Raw genomic sequence first — 20,812 nt, 5'->3', positions numbered from 1 at the left:
ATGTTTGCCTGGCTGAAAGGAGGATAAAGAAGTGATTTTTTCTGTAGAAACTGGATTAATGTATAAAGGTAAAAAAATGCATTTGTTGCTCCACCCCCTTTTACCTCTAGCCCTGCCCACCACTGGCATCTGGCCCTCAGAAAGTGAATGTGGCCCTTGTGCTGAAAAAACTTCCCCACCTTAGTTTCAAAGGCTAGCTGCACTTCTGTTTACCTGTGGAATAGTGGGCACTGCATCATCACATGCTTTCTTGATGTACTGCCATGTTTTCATGCGCCATTTTACAGCGTCAGAAAGCTTATCCTGGCTCTTCAGGGTCTGTGGGCACGACTGCTTCTTCACTTTCTCCATCTGAGCATCTTCTTTCAAAATCTGACTGACAATCTCAATTTTCCTTGCTTTCTGCTGTTCCACAAATTCCCTGTATTGAAAGCAAAGATGTGCAAACTAAGAGACCTAATGAACCGTCAGATGGCTTCATCTTCACCTAAACAGCTGGAATGTTATTATAATTTGAAAAAAAGAATATAGAATAGAAAAAAAGAATGGGCATACAGTGCTGCAAGCATTCTCTTTGCATAGGCAAGGTATTCCCTTTCAAGGCTTTTGTATAGTTTGTGCCAGCTAAGTAAACCTGTGTTATCTAGTACCTGTTAGCTACTAGAATTTGTGTCAATGCCCCACCTGCTCAAAAACTATTCTGCAGTTTGCATCTAGCCAGTGAAAGAGACAGAAGCTCCAGATGGTTAGCAAGAAGGTGTCAGGGAAGTCTTCAAGGATTTGCTACTGGGGTGGCTTGTGGGTGGAAGAAGCAGTAGCTTTACATCTGGCTACCTGCCTGCTCCCACTTTAGAGTCTCTATGCTGCTGTAGGAGCATTGATTATATGCCTCTACTTAGTTATGATGTTAAAAAAATACACAGAGAAAAAGGTTGTGTGTATATCACTTACGCAAAGTTTCCCCATAAAAATAAGCATTTCTAATTTAGAAGATATATTAGACATAATCCAGGAGAAGGTTAAAAACATAACGGATGGCCATCTGTCATGGATGCTTTAGCTGAGATTCCTGCATTGTGGGGGTTGGACTAGATGAACCTCAGGGTCCCTTTCAAATCAACAATTTTCTGTTTCTATGATAAGAAAAGCCTGCTGGATCAGACCAAAGGCCCATCTGATCCAACATCCTGTTCCCACAGCAGCCAACCAATGACATTGGGTAACCTGCACGCAGGATTTTTTTTGGGGGGATGAATGAATTCCTATGCCCCACAAATAACCCAGAGATGCATTTTAAATAAAAGGGCACATTCTACTCATGTAAGAACACGCTGATTCCCAGACCGTCTGTGGGCTGGACTTAGAAGGCGACTGGCCAGATCCAGCCCCCGGGCCTGAGTTTGCCTACCCATGCTGTAGAGCATCTAGTCCAACTCCCTGCCCAATACATCAAGCCCATAGTTAGATCAGCTCCAACAGATGCCTATCTAACTTCAGCTTGATAAACTCCACTGTTGTGACTTACTCTTCCCTGGTACTAGACACTGCATCCTCAGAGGACGAACCAGTTGAGGACCTTGAGGGTCAAGCCAGGTCTCCTTCAGTCAGTGCCAAGGATCCTGTTGAGGAGCCCTGTGGGTTGACATGTGCTGAAGGACCCATGAAGCCACCGCTCTGTCCTTGAGCCCAGGCTGCAGAGTAACAACGAAACATGTGTCTACAGACCCAAAGTCATCACACACCTCATGAGTATGGCGTCTGTTGTGCGTAAGCAATCCCTGGAAATCCTTTACTATCAGCAGCTGGGGTTAGGCTGTGGTCTAGCATGTGTAGCCAAGTTATGAGAGTAGGGACAAGAATCACATACTGTATGTCACGTTGGACTCATTAGAGGAGAGTCAGGCTAAACAAATTTTGGGGTGACAATCTTATGTGTTTTTACAGGTAGCTTTATGCAGCCTAAGATGACTCTCAGAGAATCCCTAGAAAGTCAGCACCTAAAAATATAAATGACTTAATGCACAATGCCAATGCCTTCCTTTCTTTTTTTCGATAGACCCAGCAAGCAAAGCATAAAAACCTTCATCTAATCTTTGTCTTTAGTGATGCAATGCCTCCCACACCTTTCCAGAGTTAGATATTATATAAACCAGTGTTCACTTGGTAGTTTCCTCTAAGTTTGAGACTTCATATCTTCATTGCAAGAGACACAAATAGTTTCCTGTTCCTTTTTAAAAAGTACTACCATTCCGCCCCCCCCCCCAAAAAAAGTGGCAGCTCACTTCTTCCGCTTCTCAAACTCCACCTGTCTTTTATAGAGAAAAGCCTCCCGGGTGACATTGTGTCCTTGGGCCTCGATGGTTTCCTTCATCTCCTGCTCTTGCTCTTGAGCATCAAGAAAGTTGGCTTTGTTCTGAGCCTGGTGAGTTCGGAGCTTTTCCTACATATTGGTGCAGGGGAGGGGTTAGATTCATTTGTTCACAGTTCCACAAGAAAGAAACTTAAGATAAATTTGCAGAGCACTACATATTTAAACATGCCAGACAGAGGGACATCAACCTACAACTGAAGACCCTTGGGACAAGAGGGCCTTTGCCATAGGGCTGAAGTTTGCCCTGCTGGCCCCGGTTATCAAGGAGGCACCCTGCCTGTCGAAACCAACTGAAGATACATTGATTTCAACACAGAGTTAAAACTGGTTTCAAAAAGTGCAATCCATTTCCAACCTAACCAAGATGCCAGTGAGCTTCCACTGGACTTGAAACAGGTTGCAAGCATTCCAGCTTTTCAAATGCTCTCCACCTTCCATATAATAGCAAGACTGGTGGTCGTTAGAAGGGAGATTGTAATTATTACATATATATCCTTCCTTTCCTTCACAATTGAAGCAATACACATAATCTGCACAGGTAGGTTAGGCTAAGACACAGCAGCTGGCCCCAAGTCATCAACTGAGCTTCATGGTTGATCTGAATCCTAGCCCAACACTTTAACCACTGTGTAGTCCTGTCAAGGGGTGCTAAAAGAGACTCCTCAGTTGGGGAAGCTGGTCTACCCAAGAACTCCAAGGCATGCTTAGAAAAATCAAAGAACTTCAAAATAAAGCTAATACCCGATTGAAAGAGATGTTGTTCTTCAGGGACAACACAGTTTCCATCCTCTTTTGCATATATTCCTGGTTTTTCTGTTCCTCGCTTGCTTCTTTGTCACGGATCCTATTGGAGGAGCAAATCCAGTCAAGTTCATGGCTGCATCTATCATTCCCAGTGTTGTTATTGAAAACTTAAAATTTTAATGAAGTGCAAATGGCAAACCTTCCCAAACTTTTCTTCAGAAACTTGACTGCTTTTTCATGGTTCCTCTGAGCATCTTCCAATGCTTTGGAAAGACGGTGCTCATAATCATCCCTGGCTTTCTGTATTTTTCTATAGAGAAGCAAAACACAGATTTCAAAACAAAATAACATTGTATGCCTGGCTTATATTCTTGAGTTAGTAGGACCATGGCTGGTGTTAGGGGTTGGTTTTTGTGGGCACCTGCCAAGGTCCACAATCCAGAAGGGGCCTTTTACTAATCCTAGCCCTGCTACTCCTCTTCATTGCTGCTGCTGCTGTCTGTTTACTTGCCCTCTACAAGCAGAGAGAGGAGCAAGAAGGAGCACTAACCTTTGCCCAATTTGCCTTCCCTCCCTGGATGCTGCTGCTACTGAAACTCAGAGGAAGAGGCAAGTTAATGGGTGGCAGCAGCATCAACAGCAGTAAGGAGCTGGCGCCCACTAAAAACATGTTACCCAAGAACCACCACACAAGAAAGCTGGATGCAGCAGTGACAGGACCTTCAGAAGTTAACTGAGTTTGCTCTCAGGCTGGTGATCTGGAAGCAAGCAGGTCCTATTCAGGTGGGCAGTCCAACCAGGAAAAAGGTGGGCTGTATAAAGTGGGTATGTGAAACTGAAGAAGGGGCAGGCATTAGTTTGGGTCCTGCCTTCTGGAACAACAAGAAACAAACTTTGTTCCATCATCACATATTTCAAGGATGATCTCTTATTTTATAATGATTTATCAGTACACAAGTATGTATCGCTAAGGGGAAGAGATATGAAGGAGCTGGAGAAATGGACAGCTACATTGCAGTATACTGAGGCAAGAACACTAGGAAAGAAAAACCAACAGAAGGTTTCTATTGCATTGGTTGCAACTTGAGAACTAGGACAGGTAATTTAGAACTCCAAAATCCAGGGAGAAATACGGATGGGGAGACTTCGGGAAACAGCTCCAGAGTGGCCCCTGCACTGGTACCTTCCAGATATTGTTGGGAATAAAACCTCCATCAGTTCCAACCAGCATGACCAAAGGTCAAGGGTTTAGTCCTGGGGTAGGGAACCTTTTCAGGTTGAAGGCCACATTTCCTTCTGGGCGACCTTCCAAGGACCACATGCCAGTGGAGCAATGACTGTAAAATTTACCTCTATACAGTAGGCATGTTTCTAAACACACCTCTCTCTATCCTCCTTTCAAGCAAGCAAGCAAGAGGTGCTATCAGAGTTTAAGGGCACATTCCAGCCAGGCAAAAGCACTCAAGGGGGATGCAAAGCATGGCCACTGTGGGGTGTGGTCTGAGAAGAAGGGATATGGCTTTGGGGAGAGTTCCTGAGTTTGATAAAGAACAAGTAGGGACATATTTGCCCCCAGGCCCGAGGTTCCCACTCCAAGTTTAGTCTAGCAGCATCTGGAGGGACTGGCCATAAGTTGAGGAAGACTGCAGCACACACCTCACTTACCTCTCCATGGCCAGCCACCTCTGGTTTAGCTGCAAAGTTCGGTTCTTCTGGTTCTGGAGGCGTTCTGCTGCTTGCATTTGGTTCTGCTGGTCCAAATATTCCTCGTCCTGTTTGATCTGGTTACGGAGCTCGGAAAAATTGCCCTGCTCAATTTCAATCTTCCACATCTCGAGTCTTATAAAAACAGACAAAGGAAGAACAAGCAATAATTAAGGACATCTGCTGACTTGACCGCTGAGCAATTTGCTAGCACTTTGTGGATGGGAACCATCCTGCATTTCCCCCCCCCAAACTGACCACAGCTTACAGTAATACCCCAAATCAAGTGAAAGCTTGCCAAGTCACAGATTAAAAATATTTGACAGTGGAAAATAAAATGAAACATTACAATATAGAAATACCATGAAAGTAAAACTCACTTTTCAGCTACTGAACAGAGAAACCACCTTCAGTTCATTAGCCAGAATTTTCCCTCTCAAACACACACACAATAGCCCAATGAGAACAGAATGCTTACTAGCTATTCAGGGCTTAAAAACCAAACATCAAGTGGGTAGGAGTACGGAATGGAGTATCCGTAGACCAGGCATGACTAGCTACTTTGAACTCTGAACAGGAGCACTTGATACAGGACCATTTTTTCATAGTTGCCCCTTGTTTCCCGTCATTACAAAACTTAGGTTATTTTGGTTTCATAACGTGAGAAATGTTTTATGCGAAAATTCTATACACACTTACCCAAGAGTAAGTCTCTAGAGACTTAGTGGGTTGTATCTAACCAAGTCCTATTATGAGTAGACCTACTGAAACTAATAGATTGCAGTTGGTTATGTCTCCTAGTGTCATTGGGTCTACTCTAAGTAGGACTACCATTGGCTAAATATAACCCAAAGGCAACGCCTAAAAAATAATCACAGGTGGTCCTCTGCATACCAAATACTAAAACCCTCAATTTCATCCACTCCTTTGAATTAGCTTGGGCCAGCTGAGGCCACTTTTGACAGCCATTTTAAAAAATATATTTTTAAAAAATGCAAATGCCACTCATCACACTACTAAAAAAAGTGCCAAGGAAGGTTTCCCCCCCGTTTCTTAAGCTTTTTATATAATTCAGCTGCAGGAGTCAGGCTGCTCTCTGGTTAATCAGCTGCTCAAGCTCTGCCATAAGCCCTTCATCCTGGACTCGCTTTGATGTGGCTGCAGCAGTGGTGTGACCTCCGAGACAAAAATAAAAAGGATTGGGGTTTTCCCCCCTCAAAAGACAAATACCTTGTATTTCTGTAAAGAATGATTTCAAACATGCAAGGCATCAGTTAAGAGCATGCAGTGTTGACTATTTTGCCAGCTCAAACATAAATTGCTGAACTAGCCATTATTTTGACAATTCGGCCCCCCAAACACTCCTCTCTCATCCTAGTCCAACACTCTTAACCAGAATACCACACTGCCTCTTCTCCCCTTTCAGGCAATTTCTATCTCAAGTGTGAAAAGGAAGGATTGACTTTCCTCCCTCTGTTGCAAAAGGAGAAACAGGCCAAACCAGTGCAGCCTGGCAGAGCTCCATCAAAACATCATAGAAAGTTTGAAGAAGAAGTAGGTTAGACAAACATCTGTTGGGAATCGTTTAGATAGAAATGGTCCTCTTTCGGGGCATGGGATGACCCCATTAAGCTCCCTTCCTGCTCCAAATGTCTTTAATACTAGCAGTTGCTTTCATTTGGTTCAGCTTGTATATCAAAGTTTCATTTACAAAGCAGTTAATTGTATGAGTGCAAGAGAAAATAACTAGTGCTTTTTCTACAAATATGTATGTTGAACACTTAAATTATCCAAAGAATCATTTAGTAACCTAAATCAAAGCTGCATTTTAAAAATACATGATTTCTTTTTGCAAGTTTATTCTGGATTGCATTGAGGACACAAATGCCAACATAAGGTTCGGGAGATGGGGCACTTTCTGCTTCCACCCCCCCCTCACATTCTTGCTGCGGAGGGGGGTGGGAAGGAAGGACCAGAAGATTTACCCAGTGCCTGACAGTTGGAAAGAATCAACATGATGTGAAAAATTATTTCTAGGCATCTCAGTTTTACCCATGATGCCACAAGACCAAACAAACAAACAAACAAACAAACAAACAAACAAATAAATAAAACTGTTTCCACAATGCAATTCAACCTTTCTTTAAGAGGGTGGTTGTCTTTTCACATTTTTCTTCCATCCAAGCATTAGGCCTTAACACATTTGCATACTTATTGATTAATTCCTCCACTTTAAAAAAACATTAAGTAGGTTTTTCTGGACTCAGGGCTAAATTGCTAGGTTGCATTAATAGAAAACCATAATGATCAATCCTGCCTCTGTCTCTTTTGTGCTCTTTAAACTTACAGGCTTTCGTTCAGCATTGCAGTAATTTTTGACTCAAGGTCCTTTTCATTTCCCAGTTCAACACACACACGTCGATGCATTGCCTGTAGGCGGAACACGGCGGCACTATTACATTAAAGGGGAAAAGAGAGAGAAAGAGAAAAGAAGAAAAATGGAAATAATGAATGTTAAAACCTGGCACATAAAAAAGAGAAACAATTATGGTGCCTTGAGGGGTAAAGGCTTATGTTTTCAGAATTCTGCCAGTTTATATTAACAGAATGTCTTTCAATTACGTCCCTAAAGTGTCCATTCCCCGTTCAATCTCCTTAAAAACATCTACACAATTTGAATGACAATAACCATGGACAGCATTTTTGCAGACCTTACAGTCCATTTTAAACTGGTTTGCGAGTAAAAAAAGAAAAAGGAACAGAAAACCGATTACAACATTTTGTAACTAATATATTTTAAAACACAGGAGATTGGTTTATCAGGTGTGAACAAGGCCAGGGGCATCTTACCCATAGACGTTAGTGGTGTGGGGTGCCGGGGCGCCAGATTTTGGAGGCGCCACAGGCTGAGTGTCCGGGAAGGAGTGTCAGGCCACGCTCCCTTCCCCGCTCTGGGGCAGCCCGCTCCTCTCCTCTCAGCCGCCCATTGGAGCACACTGCGTTCAGCTCAGGGAAGCCCCTTTTTGTCCCCTCCTGCCGGGGCTGCCTGGGTGCCTGGTGGGTGCAATCGGAGGTAGGGGTGGGGGTGGGGCAGGGTGGGGGTGTCTCTCCCGCCCCTCTCTGGCTGCATCGCTGGAGGAGCAGGGAAGCACCCTGTGCAATCCCGGCGCCGAGCAAGGATGGGACAGCCGGCGAGTCACCTGATCTGCTTGCTGGCCCTCCTGTCGCATGGACTTCCCTAGACGGGAGCAGGTAAGGGGCACGGGCGCTTAGAGAGAGGCTTCGCAGGAGGGCGTGGGAGGCCATCTGGGCTGCAATCAGACCCCCCTTAAAAAAGGTCGACAACTCTGAGAAACGGGGGGCGCCAAAGAGATATTTGCACCATGGTGCTGGATATGCTTAAGACAGCCCTGAACAAGGCCACATTAACTGTCCAGGACTCGCACCAGTAGCAGACATCACTGGGCACCTGCAGAAGCCCCTGTTTCCCTGCTATTTCCCCCTGCTCCTGGTGTTCTTCCTTCTTGCTACTTCTGCCTTTCATCTGCCCTCTCTGAGTAAGCTGGCAGAAAGAGGAGCAAGGGAGAATGGTTACATCTGCCTGCCTCGTCCTCGTCCTCTGAAAAATGGTGCCAACCAGGTCTACAAGGAGACTTGAGCTGTTGGTTGGAGGAGTCACTTACAGGCCATCCCAGCTGGGTGTTTGCCATTGCAGCCCATGATTCCCCCTCATGTGGGATGTCAGGCGATGCTGAAGGACCAATTGGGCATGGCAGAGAAATTTAAGCACATAGATCTCCTGACTTCACTCCAGCTAGCCGACTCATCACTGGGGATGAGTCACATACTCCTCCCCATGTACCTGCAAACTTCTAGTTTACAGTCTAGCTATGAATGGCTTTAAAAGAGGAATAAACAAATTCATGGAGGTCAAGACTACCAATTGCTTTTAGCCATAATAGCTATGTTCTGCCTCCACCAAGGGTAGGCAAACTAAGGCCCAGGGGCCAGATCCGGCTCAATCACCTTCTAAATCCGGCTCATGGAAGGTCCTGGAATCAGTGTGTTTTTACATGAGTAGAATGTGTCCTTTTATTTAAAATGCATCTCTGGGTTATTTGTGGGGCCTGCCTGGTGTTTTTACATGAGTAGAATGTGCGCTTTTATTTAAAATGCATCTCTGGGTTATTTGTGGGGCATAGGAATTCCTTCATTCCCCCCCCCCCCAAATATAGTCTGGCCCCCCACAAGGTCTGAGGGACAGTGGTCAGACCCCCTGCTGAAAAAGTTTGCTGACCCCTGGTCTCCACAATTGGAGGTAGTGTGCCTTTGAATGCCTGTTGCTGGAAAGTGAAAGTGGAGAGAGTACACTTGGGTCATTCTTGAACACCTAGTTTCTTAAAACAAGTACCACAGATCAGTGTGTGAAGTACCAAAGTATCAACAAGTACCAAAGTATCAGTGTGTGAAGAACTGAGACCAACTAGAAAGAATTGACAAGTATGAGCCTAACAACAAGCAAGTCAGCCTTTTGTGCTTTGGCTAGCATTGAAATAAACATTTGGAAAATCTGATTTGATGTCTGCTTTTATGATGAAGAATCCTCCAAATGTGCATTCTTTTCTGATCTGAAAACATTTGCAGAGATCATTACAATGTGTGGACTACTCCAGTTATCGGGCATCTGTACTAACTCTACAGCATAGATAGGAGCCTGTTATCCCTGATGACTGAGGCTGATGGGAGCTGGAATCCATCAACATCTAGAGAGCCACAGGTTTCTCCAGTCCCTGCTCTGTAGCAACTTCTTAGAATCCTTAACTGTAGAATTTAGTAGATGGACAGAACATGAAGTCAAGTGCAGTTCATAATTTTAACAGAAGAAGAGTGTCATCAAAATGTTAAGGAGAACAAAACAAACAAGGACTTCACATAACCACGGTGCTGTTTAGAATAGGAGGGGGAGCCATAAGTTTCAAGAAATAATTGGAATTCCTTCAGGATTATACTATTCTATCTCAGAACAAAATTATGATCATAACTTTGCATTTGGTTAATGAATCAGAAGCCCATCCTGCTGCTAAACACATTTGTGTGCCTTATTATTGCTTTCTCCTCAGTGAACAAAGCCATTAGAAATTACTGTCAAATTTAAATTAGTCCCATGAGCAAAGGGTTGGTAGCAGTACAGTGCCATCTTGCCCTATTCTCCTTAACAATCTGATATAATGATGGTATGAAACCATGAAGAGGGAACATTTTGCTTGATTTCATTTCACCTTTGTACCTAGTGGTTGTCTTTAATGCACAGTAGACCAACTGAAGTTATTGAGCATGACTAACTTCGTTCCACTGACTTCAATAGGTCTACTCTGAGTGGAACTACAACCAAAACTCTCTAAAATAAGGTCTTACAAACTTTTATGTATTTCACCTAGCTTGCCCCTAACAATAATACTTAAGATTTGCATAGCACTTCTAGTGTTCTGAGAGCTTCAAATACGTTATCTAGTGGCAGTTCTGACAGCAACCCTGCAAGGCAGGGATGGGAAACCTGTGATCATCCAAATGCTGTTGGACTACAATACCCATCATCCTAACCACTGGCCACACAGGCTGGGGCTGAGGGGACTTTGGGTCTAACATGCTCCCCAACTCTGCTGTAAGGTTACGTCAGTTCTATTTTGCAGATGGGGGGGACTGAGGGAGCCTTGCTTAAAGCCCTCAAGTAAGTTCAGGGCAGAACAAGTTCTACAGATCCAGAATAAAACTGGAGACCTCCTGATTTATTGCCGAAATGTCATACACATCGTACATTTAAGTCACATTAAAAACCCAGCCCACAGACACACACACAAAAGGAAGGGCTATTGGTTTGTTTCTATTATGCATTTTGGGTTCTCATTTTGTATTTTCATGTTGTGAACCACCCTGTGATCTTCAGATGAAAGGAGGTCTACAACAACAACCACAAGGAATCATGCGAGCTGTCGTTTTACCCCTCACATAGCTACAATTCCCAGCATCTTTAACAAACTACAGTTTCCAGGATTCTTTGGCGGAAGCGAAGTGCTTTAAATGTATGTGTATGTGCAGCCTTACCCTCTATGCCAGGCTTCCCCAAACTCAGCCCTCCAGATGTTTTTGGCCTACAATTCCCATGATCCCTAGCCAGCAGGACCAGTGGTCAGGGATGATGGGAATTGTAGTCTCAAAACATCTGGAGGGCCGTTTGAGGAAGCCTGCTCTATGCTATATCAGTTCATGAGAAACGAAGCATTTCCATTATGAGAAGACAGAAGGCTTAGCTTGAGCCTGATTCCCCTGTGCATCCCCCCTCCCACAATCACCTCGTCTTGTGTGATAAGATCAAATGATCTTTGATCATTTTCTTTCTTCACTGCATGGTTCAGCCACAAAGAAAGTTCAGTAATCTGCTATTAGGCGCCTTGCATGTGTGAACAATTGCCCGACTGTAATCTTACCGCCTCCTTGAATGTGGAGAAGAAAAAGATCAAGCATTTCCAAAGCTGCTACATGCACCTAACTCTGCTGAGTAGTAGGCACCCACTGGGTATGAACAGTGTGTGACATACAGAGAGATGGCATCAGCAAGGAGGCAAAGTGCTCCATCTGCTTCCCAGCACACAACAAAAGGTTAATGTTTCCTACCGCACACTGTGGTCCTCAGAGATAACTGCATTTGTGTTTATCAAACATTTTAATCACTGACTCATTAAGAACCATTCAACAAAGAGAATCAGGAGAGGTGGCGGATGGGGACTTTCAAGCACTTCCAGCAACAGCAAGAGACCAGAGAGAGTAATCAAAGTTCAGAATGAGCCATGTGAACACTGAAAAGGGTAGCAATCTATGACATGCAGGTACAGCTACGTACCTGTTCCCAGCCTCCTTCTCTCTCTCAATTTCGCTCTCTACAACCCTTTGTTGGTTTGTTAGGCTGTCGATATGGGAATGACAGGCATCCAGTTCCTCCCTGAAAAAAAGCAGGCACAAATCACTGGGGGCAGGGAGGGGGGTCTTCCTAAATCTCAAGACCCTTCTCTTTCTTTGACATTTCTGGCAACTAAGCTGCAGATTTCAGCACAGAATTAACAGTCAAAAATTCATCTGTGTACAAATTAATGATTATAAGATTATAAATACTGTATATTTTAATACTGTAATTAAAAAAAAACCCAAGAATGCCAGGTTATATCCAATGTTAGCCCTACTCAAAGTGGGTCCACTGAAATTAATTGACTAACTTCAATCTATTAATTTTAATAGGTGCACTTCAAATAGGACTTAGTTGTTTACAACAGATGTTCATCAATTCCAGTGGCTCTACTCTGAGTAAGACTTAGTTGGCTACAATCCATAGCAATACTTAGTGTTCAACTTATTCTGAGTAGAACCTCAAGAATTAATGAAGATGACTGAAGGCTTATCCACACTTCCTCTTGTCCCGCTGCTTTCACCTGGGGAAAACCACTCTTTAGTACTCAGTCGGAGCAAATGGCATTAATGTTTTCTCCGAACTGAGATTTGCTCCAATTTAGCACTAAAGAGCAGTTTTCCCTGGGAAAGGAACAGGGCAGGGGGAAAACCACTCAGGCCAGTGCCTAGAAAGTGTGGGACAAGTGGAAAACCACTTGGACACTTGCTTTCTAGCCACAGAACTAGCAGAAGTGTGGACAAGCCCTAAGTTAGGTCCAGTAATTTCAATGGGTCTACTATGAGTAAAATTTAGCTAATACCATCCTTCGTATTTATTTTTTTACGAAAAGAATTTCTAAACCACTTTTCATTTATAAATAAATACTGAAGCAGTATATAAAAAAAATATAGTGAAAAAAATAATAAAAAAATATTAATTTATGTTTATAGGCTTCTTTGAAAGGATGATCAGGATATAAACTGAATAAATAAATAAACAAAACAAACAAACAAATAAACAACAACAGTGAAACAGTAAAAACGTCACAATTACAGAAGCAGGTTCATCAAAAGCAAGCATCAATGGTTGAGAAATTTATATGCATTTATTTAAAATCAATGATACAGATGTTGAGGGTTGGGGAGATGGATGCTTGCTTAGGGCAGCTGAGTGAGTTCATGGGAAGGGAGAGGTTTGAACTGAGTTTGTAGCCAAAGCTTACCTGTGCTCTTAACCACATAAAATGTCATAAATTTCTCAAGAAGGAAACAGCAGCAATCTGTATTAGGGCTCTAGCATGAGGGGTAGGGAGGCATAAACCCTTTTGGACAGTGTGCAATTTGTGCTGCAAAACAACCTCTAATTCAAGGGGAGCTCTTTTCCCCAGCCCTCCATGCAAATTGCAGGTTTGTTTCCATGACCCCAATCAAGACCATAGCAGGGGGCAGGCAATAGGATTGTCAGAGAATTCTGATGAAAACAAAAAAAATGAGGTGGAAATTGCTGCAATTCACATGTTTGCACTCATGCGATTCACATGTTTGTTCCTACCCTTCTTGATTTTTTAAGTCCTCAAATGATCCATAATCAATGACTATTTTTTAAAACATTGTTTTGACGTTTCCTTTACATTGCAATGAATGTAAGTTATGTAAATAGCTCCATAATCTATGTTAAACAGTGAATAGTGAGACAAGTCTTGAAATATTTGGCAGAAAGTGAACTGCAGTGAAACAGAAACAGCACTGATTATGATGAATACAGATCAGAGCAGAAATTACTGCCTTTTTATGCCCATAGGAGAAGCATTAAAGACCCCTTACCCACCGTGCTAGGATCCCAGAATGCTAGCAATCTGCATATAAAGCACACCCCTGCACTTAAGGGCACTGACACATAGCTAACTATTGCCTAGCTCAGCCTTCAGTCGCTTGACACTATATTATGCTACTCAGTTCCTCCATTTCCTCCCCTGCCTGCTTACTCCTACTTCCAGGAACCCAAGGGTATTTTAAGCAAGAACATTTTCTTTAAAATAATGGCAGCAGACAGACCCTTTCAGCATAATGAGAAATCAAGTCTTTAAGCACAGGCTAAACCCTAAAAACAACTTTTACTCCATACATTGTGGAAACAGCGAAAAATGCTTATGTGTGTGTAGTGGGGAGGGTGGATGGAGAACTGACCTGGTTTTCCTAATAATCATCTCCTTTTCCTTGGCTAGATTGTCAAGTTGGTTCAGGTTCCTGCGCAAGTTGAGAACACGAACTCTGTCTGCGTAGTTCATTGTTTTTTTTATTCTCTGTGTCTTCGGTTGTTCTGAGCCTTCCCTGCTTGGTTGGCTGGGCGTGGAGAGAGAATAGATTTCTATTTCCATAGATCTTAAGATCAAAAAGCCATAAAAAAACAGAGGCCTTATAGGCCTTATATATTTACTTGGTTTACTTATATATTTAATTAACATCTTAGAATTATTTCTGTTCCACATCTTTGCCCCTACAAGGTGTCAAAGATGGAGACAAGCAACAAGAAGAAAGTTGTCATGTTTCTGCTTTTCTTGAGGGCTTTCTGTCTGGTATAGTGTCACCCAGCACTGAAGACAGGGATGCTGCATGAAATCAGGTTGAGGATTTCCTGTGCCCCTCCCTAGATCAAGGGTGGGGGCTGACGGCATCCCTCCCTGTGTCTCCATCTGGCCCTCAGCATTCTGCCCAAGTCACTCCCCTCAGTGGCTCTGATTTATTTACCTGGCTGGAACATAAGTGTGAAAATACTTACTGGAGAATGGGAGAGTGGTGTGTGTCTATCTGCACCCACATCTCTCACACCCACCACTGGCATGTGGCCCATGAGGAAATGTAGCCCTTTGGCGAGAAAAAAATCCCTACTCCCACTGTAGAGCTGTTGGATTAGAACTTCCAACATGCTGGTGCTCATGGGGGTTGGAGTTCAACCAGATCTGGAGGGTCAGTGGTTCCCCATTCCTAGAAGAGACCTTCATCAAATCAAGGGACACAAGATGCTGCCTTATATCAAGTCAAACCAATGGTGCATCTAGCTGTGTACTGTCCACCCTGACTGGCAGTGGCTTTCCAGGGTTTCAGGCAGGGAGCATCCTCTGTTCTGCCTGGAGATACCAGGGATTGAACCAGGGACATTCTGCATGCAAAGCAGATGCTCCACCACTGAGCTATGGCCGTTCCCCAAGCAAGAACATTATGTTCTTATGGGTACTCTATCTGAATTCTGAAGTGAAAAGAGTATCTTCTCATGCCAAAGCACTCACCCAATAGAAACCAAATCCTCTCCTTTCTCTCCTTCCTCTTCACCTCCTTCCAAAGCATCGTTACTGTCTGTGCGGGCCTCCTCCTCATAATCGTCTTCAAGTTCAGGTCCTGATGGAAAGGAAGGAAACTTTTGCTCTTTGCGACTTCGATACCCTTCCTTGACAAGTCGACACAAGACAAGAGGCTGCACAGATGACAAGCTAAAAGCTTTACTACTGTGTATAATGGGGGGGATCTTGTCACAAAATATATACAAAGACAATTTTACACTCAGGGACTTAACGCAGGCAAATGCTCTCCACCTTGGCGACAGAGCTGTCACAAGCCATCTTTCCTAAGTGCTGCACAAAGGAACTCTGTAATAGCCAAATGGGAAAATGGAATTTACAGTTCAATGACAGGCTGTAGCAGACAGCAGAGGAAAACGCATTTGTTTGAGCATTCTGTTCATACGTCTCCACCATTTCCATAAGCTCCACATCTATGCTCCGTTGCTATCAGGAGACGCAATGAAGGTCCTGAGTCAGTGCCTGGAGGTGGTAATGGACGGGGTTGCTACTCTGGGCTCCTTTCACGAGGAATGGCAGGAAATAAATTGAACCCATAAATATGGACCCATAAATTGAAGCTGAATCCAGACAATGTGAAGCTTCTGTGCTTCCCAGGTCCAAGATTGGCTGGGACAGACTGTTCTGGACAGGGTGGTAGCCCACCTTGAAGGACATGAGGACATAAGAGACTGCTGGATTAGGCCAATAACCCATCTAGTCCAACATCCTGTTCAAACAATGGCCAACTAGATGCCTGTAGGAAAACCACAAGAACACAAGATGACTCTCCCCTCTTGCAGTTTCCAGCAACTGGTATTCAGAAGCATTGCTGCCTGGTAGGTAGTTTGGGAGTACTCCTGGAACTATCACTGTCACTTGAAGCCCAGGTGTTTATGCCCAGTGTCAGGTGATGTATTAACTAGAGCTTTTTCTGCACAGGGATAGGTGGCTACAGTTATCCAGACTTTAGTAACCACCAGGAAAGACTACTGTAACACACTTTATGTGGGGCTGACCTTGAAGGAAATACAGAATTTGCACCTAGTGCAGAATGCAGCAGCCAGGGTGTGGACGGGGAAAGTCACATATAATCTCTATTTTCAGACAGTTGCAACATTGCCTCTCTGATGGGCAGACCTTACCTAGGATAATTTGTTTTTAAGATTCAGCAACTGTTGGGACAACTTCAATGCTACCATTCAGAACTCCATGCATGCTGTTGAGCCTGTATTGTTATTAGCCTGAATAAAATTATCTTCCTTTCAAATCAGAGCTGCTGTAGTTGCAAAGCTCTGATGACCCAGAGTATAGCTCATAGACAGAGTAGAAGGTTTGCTCTTATGAGGACACTGACGTCTCTAAGGTAGGGGCAGACCACCGCTTTGTTATATATCTACCATTCCCTGATGTTCCTCTTCCTCAGCTCATTGCCTATGTGTTTCGTGCTTCCTTCAGCTGCTTTGCTTGTGGGCTTCATGATACATGGCTTCCTCACCACTCTGCGCCACAAAGCTAATCCTGCCCCTATGACCTGTGTGCATTTTTAATTAGCAATGTGCTAAAGGTTTCCTTTTGTTTATTTAAATACAAAAAGGGGAGCTATGGGAAGAGCATGAAAAACACACTTTTCTCTAGCATTTGCCTTTTTTTTTTTTTTGCCTAGGCTTCTTCTTTCCCAAGTGATCCTGACCATTCAGGGATCATATAAGGAATCTGCCAATGCCACAGCATCACACCCGTGGTTTAAATTAGCAAGGGGTGAGGAAATTTCCTCACTGCCAAGGCAACTGAGCTGTGCAATCCTGGGTTTCTTGGCACCAGAGACACAATTTGTCCCTATTCTCCAGAAAAGTGAGTACAGACTCCCCCTGATTTGCTTGGAGGTTGCTTTCCGGGTCATCACATGCAACAGCAGACCATGCAAAAGCCTGCTCTGACCCCATTCTGTCTCCTTTTCCAGCCATTTCTGGGTCACTGCAATGCACATGCACGGACATGGTGAAAATTGTACTTCTAAGGAGACACAATTTTTTTCTGTAACTAATTCCCACCCTCCCACTTCCAGCTCAACTCTAAATTCCTGACCAAACTGGCGGCTCCCTTCCCCCACTGAATCTGGACTTCAAGTATTCTTGCAGTGTCCTTCCCTGAGCAATTGAAATGTTCACAAATATTCCATGTCCTCACACTCAGCTTGACCAATTGGTGTCAGAAGCCTCACAAGTGCAATAAAATATACACCATCATTTTATATATGAACCTTTACAGCTTTCCTCCTCTTGCACAAGTTGGTCAGATATCATCTCATCTTCTTCATTATCTTCATTCTCTTCATTCTCTTCAGGCCTGAGGTTCTCTTCTGAAATGCCAGTGGATTCCATGTCATTTATTTGGTCCATCTTTTTCCTTTCAAACAGAGCTTAGCTGCCAAAGAAAACAATAAATGTTAGCACAAAAACTGTTTTCAACCAAAACAAAGCATGTAATTTAAAACAAATAGTACTAAATAAATATCTTCCTGTTCTGTGGCCAAAATACTATAGGTCCAATATTTAAAAAGATTATATCCAACTAAGTTACTCTAGGCCTAAGCTGGTCATACTATTTAACTTCTGTGTGTCTACTTTGAGTACATAGGAAACTGTGATAGACCATTGGTCTACCTAGCTCTGATTGGCAATGACTCTCTAGAGCTTTTGACAGAGTTCTACCCCAGCCCTATTTGGAGATGCCTAAAAGGACATGGGTCTAAAGAACTGAGCTGCTTGGCTTGCTGATCGGAAGGTCAGCAGTTTGAATCCATGCAACGGGGTGAATTCTCATTGCTCTGTCCCAGCTTCTGCCAACCTAGCAGTTCAAAAGCAAACCGGTGCAAGTGGATAAATAGATACTGCTGTGGCCGGAAGGCAAATGGCGTTTATGTGTGCTTTAGCACTTGTCATGGTCTTCTGTGCACCAGTAGCAGTTTAGTCCTGCTGGCCACATGACCTGGAAAGCTGTCTGCGGACAAACACTGGCTCCCTCAGCCTGAAAATTGAGATGAGCGCCACATCCCATAGTCACCTTTGACTGGACTTAACCATCCATGGGTCCTTTACCTTTACCTACCTACCTGTAGATGCAAAGGATTGAATCCAGGACCTTCTGCATGCAAGGCAGATGCCTTACCAATGGGCTATGGCCCTTCACCTAATCATCCAATGGTAGGATTAGCATTGGATACAACCCTTGATGTTTTCCTTAGAAATTATATGAAAAGTGGTGTGTTTTTTTTAAAAAAACAAACCAGTCAAAATTAATTTGTTCTTAGCCCTGTATTTGACTGTAAGCTGAATCAATGCAGGTCTTATCTGGCAATTCTTGAGAAGAAGTCTACTCCCTAACAAATTTAGGAGAATTTTTAAAAATTCTGGTAAAAACTCTGTATATTTTATTATTATTATTGGACAAGTATGAGAACACCTGTCGCTTTTCAATGTGCTGAACATTTTGTACCATTCGTCCTTTCTTCTTCGTTTTTATGCTCGTTATTTTTTGTATTGGCTTATGACTGAAGAAAAGAAATTAATCTGAATCAAAGCTTTTATTATGTAAAAATCATTATCTAAACCTGGAGTCAGTAGCTCATGAAAAAACATTATTGGAAGCTTCACATGGAGTGCTTAAACTTCCCCTTCTTTCCAGCAAACAGGTATATGTAGGTCACTTTCGGACTGTATTTTGCAGGAGGAATTCACACTCATACCAAAAACATAAGGGTGTGCAAGTGGATTATAGCGCCCTGCCACCCTAGCACAACAAAACTTTCTTGGGCTTGATTTCAAAAACAGAGAAACCGAAGACCAGGGGTGGGAGGGAAGGGAGGCTCAGTCCAGACTGGGACAATGGCCATCCCACCCAGGCCATTTTCCTGCTAAATGTCACCCATCAAATCTGTCATTTCTTTATTTAAACAATTTTATACCCTGCTTTTCATAGCTGAGAAAACTTCCCAGAACCATTTACAAAAAAACAGTAAGAAGACAGCCCCTGGTTCATGGCTTATAGTCTAAAAGGCAGGACACACAAGGAAAAAGGGAGCATGGGGGAAAGTTAACTCAGACACGAGTACTTAAAGATACCTTCAAATGTGCATTTGGAGCAAGATCACCACAAAAACAAGTACAGGAGATGAAGGGAAAGACCCACTCATCATATTGTGTGTACTCTTCACCCTAGAAATGTAATTTTCTTTTTTCTTTTTTTCATAAAGAAAAAGATAATGAGGTAAACCTATAGCCTATTCCAGCCCAACTCTAGGAAAACAAAAATTCTAGTACTGGTGGGCTTGATCTGGAAGCAAAGGCCAGCTGTTTTAACTAGACCCAGAGGCGAAACCTAGCACAAAAGCTGTCTACTCTTCTGGAGGTCCACAATCTTTGGGGTCTGCCATGTAATAAATAAAAACATAACAGTTGTATATTAGAGGTTGACGCAAGAGTGTATACTTAAAAAAACGTTTTAGCATAGCCTGCCTTCCTATTAAAATGCTCAAAGCTGCTGAAATAAATCTGGGGTGCTTAAAAACAACCCAAGGTTGCAGCCAACTAAGTTTTATTCAGAGTAGACTCACTGAAATATGTGGCCTGTATCCAACGCTAGTCCTACTCAGAGTAGACACAGTGACATTAATGAGCATGGCCAACTTATGTCCACTAGGAGCAATGAGTCTACTCTTGAGTAGGACTTTTGTTCGATACAACCCCCATGTCTCTAAGTTAGTCGTCACCATTCATTTCAAGGGGTCTACTCTGAGCAGGACGAGCACTGGGTACAATCTTCCAACAGTTTTAATTGTGTACACCTGTAGCAGCTGCAGAATATCAACTTTCCTTCACCCCCTGTTGGATTTATCGCTGTTGAGTAAAATTGTTATCAGCGCAAGTGACTTAAGATTGACAGATAAGTGTAGCAAACCAATCTCTACTAACTTTGGACGTCTTTTACATCTGAAACAGCGCCGCAATGGAAACTTCCCCCACCCTTCAATCTCTCCCCTTCCCGCTATTGGTATCGCCCAACCGCCTCGAGTTTTAAATGAACTTGCCCCAAAGGAAGGACGCAAAAGGGAACACGACCGCCTTACCTCCGGAGCGCTTACCACTCGTCAAGTTTGGGGTGGCTTCTAAGGCAACGGAGCGAACCAAGTTATAAAAAAGGGGGTGGGAGACCATAGTTTTGCTTTATTATTATTATTAAAAGGGGAGAAATATGGCGCTTTCCCGCACGTTCTCTAACGGAAAATACTTTTCTTTTTTTTGGCCATTGGTAAAGAACTGAGGCAAAGGCGGGTGGGCGTAATGTTCCCCTGCCTCGAGTTGAGGGGATGGTACATCCCAACAGCGCCTAGGCTGGCTAGGTGAGCTCTGTCACCTTTTAAAGCTTGCGCAGAAGGGCAGCTTTTTAAAAAGCTGTTGAGGGCACAGCAGGAGAAGTGGCGTCTGACCTAATGGTGCCCCCCGCCCCCGCCCCCCACTTCTGTTTTAAATCTTAAAAACCCAGGAGCCTAATTCTTTCCACTTCGCTTTCTAGACATTCTGTTTCTTGGGAAAACACGAATTACAAACGTATACTCGCCGAAGCCAAACGCGCGCGCGCACAAACACTTATTACCTCAGCTGCCTCAATACTGGCAAAATGGGAATCGATCAAAACTCAACGAAATGTAGCGCCCAGT

General features: G+C 43.4%; 1 protein-coding gene across 2 annotated transcripts in view; it reads right to left on the bottom strand.

The window, feature by feature from the left end:
- CFAP74 (cilia and flagella associated protein 74) overlaps window positions 1-20,152 on the bottom strand; it is a 78,768-nt gene extending 58,616 nt beyond the window's left edge. For both annotated transcript variants that reach the window (XM_028740918.2, XM_077931329.1), the window contains exons 1-11: window positions 20,067-20,152; window positions 17,357-17,520; window positions 15,046-15,154; window positions 13,946-14,101; window positions 11,718-11,816; window positions 7,167-7,271; window positions 4,781-4,954; window positions 3,315-3,425; window positions 3,113-3,215; window positions 2,283-2,440; window positions 214-421 (exon numbers count right to left, since the gene is read on the bottom strand). In XM_028740918.2, the coding sequence (XP_028596751.2) occupies window positions 214-421; window positions 2,283-2,440; window positions 3,113-3,215; window positions 3,315-3,425; window positions 4,781-4,954; window positions 7,167-7,271; window positions 11,718-11,816; window positions 13,946-14,101; window positions 15,046-15,154; window positions 17,357-17,495 (1,362 nt within the window). In that variant the 5' untranslated portion in view covers window positions 17,496-17,520; window positions 20,067-20,152. The remainder of the gene's footprint in view (window positions 1-213; window positions 422-2,282; window positions 2,441-3,112; window positions 3,216-3,314; window positions 3,426-4,780; window positions 4,955-7,166; window positions 7,272-11,717; window positions 11,817-13,945; window positions 14,102-15,045; window positions 15,155-17,356; window positions 17,521-20,066) is intronic.
- Between the last annotated feature and the right edge of the window lie 660 nt (window positions 20,153-20,812).

The sequence above is a fragment of the Podarcis muralis genome, chromosome 7 (assembly GCF_964188315.1).
Source record: "Podarcis muralis chromosome 7, rPodMur119.hap1.1, whole genome shotgun sequence".
Taxonomy (NCBI): Eukaryota; Metazoa; Chordata; class Lepidosauria; order Squamata; family Lacertidae; genus Podarcis; species Podarcis muralis.
The sequence above is the reverse complement of the archived record's forward strand: the minus strand, read 5'-3'. Positions and strand labels throughout refer to the sequence as shown.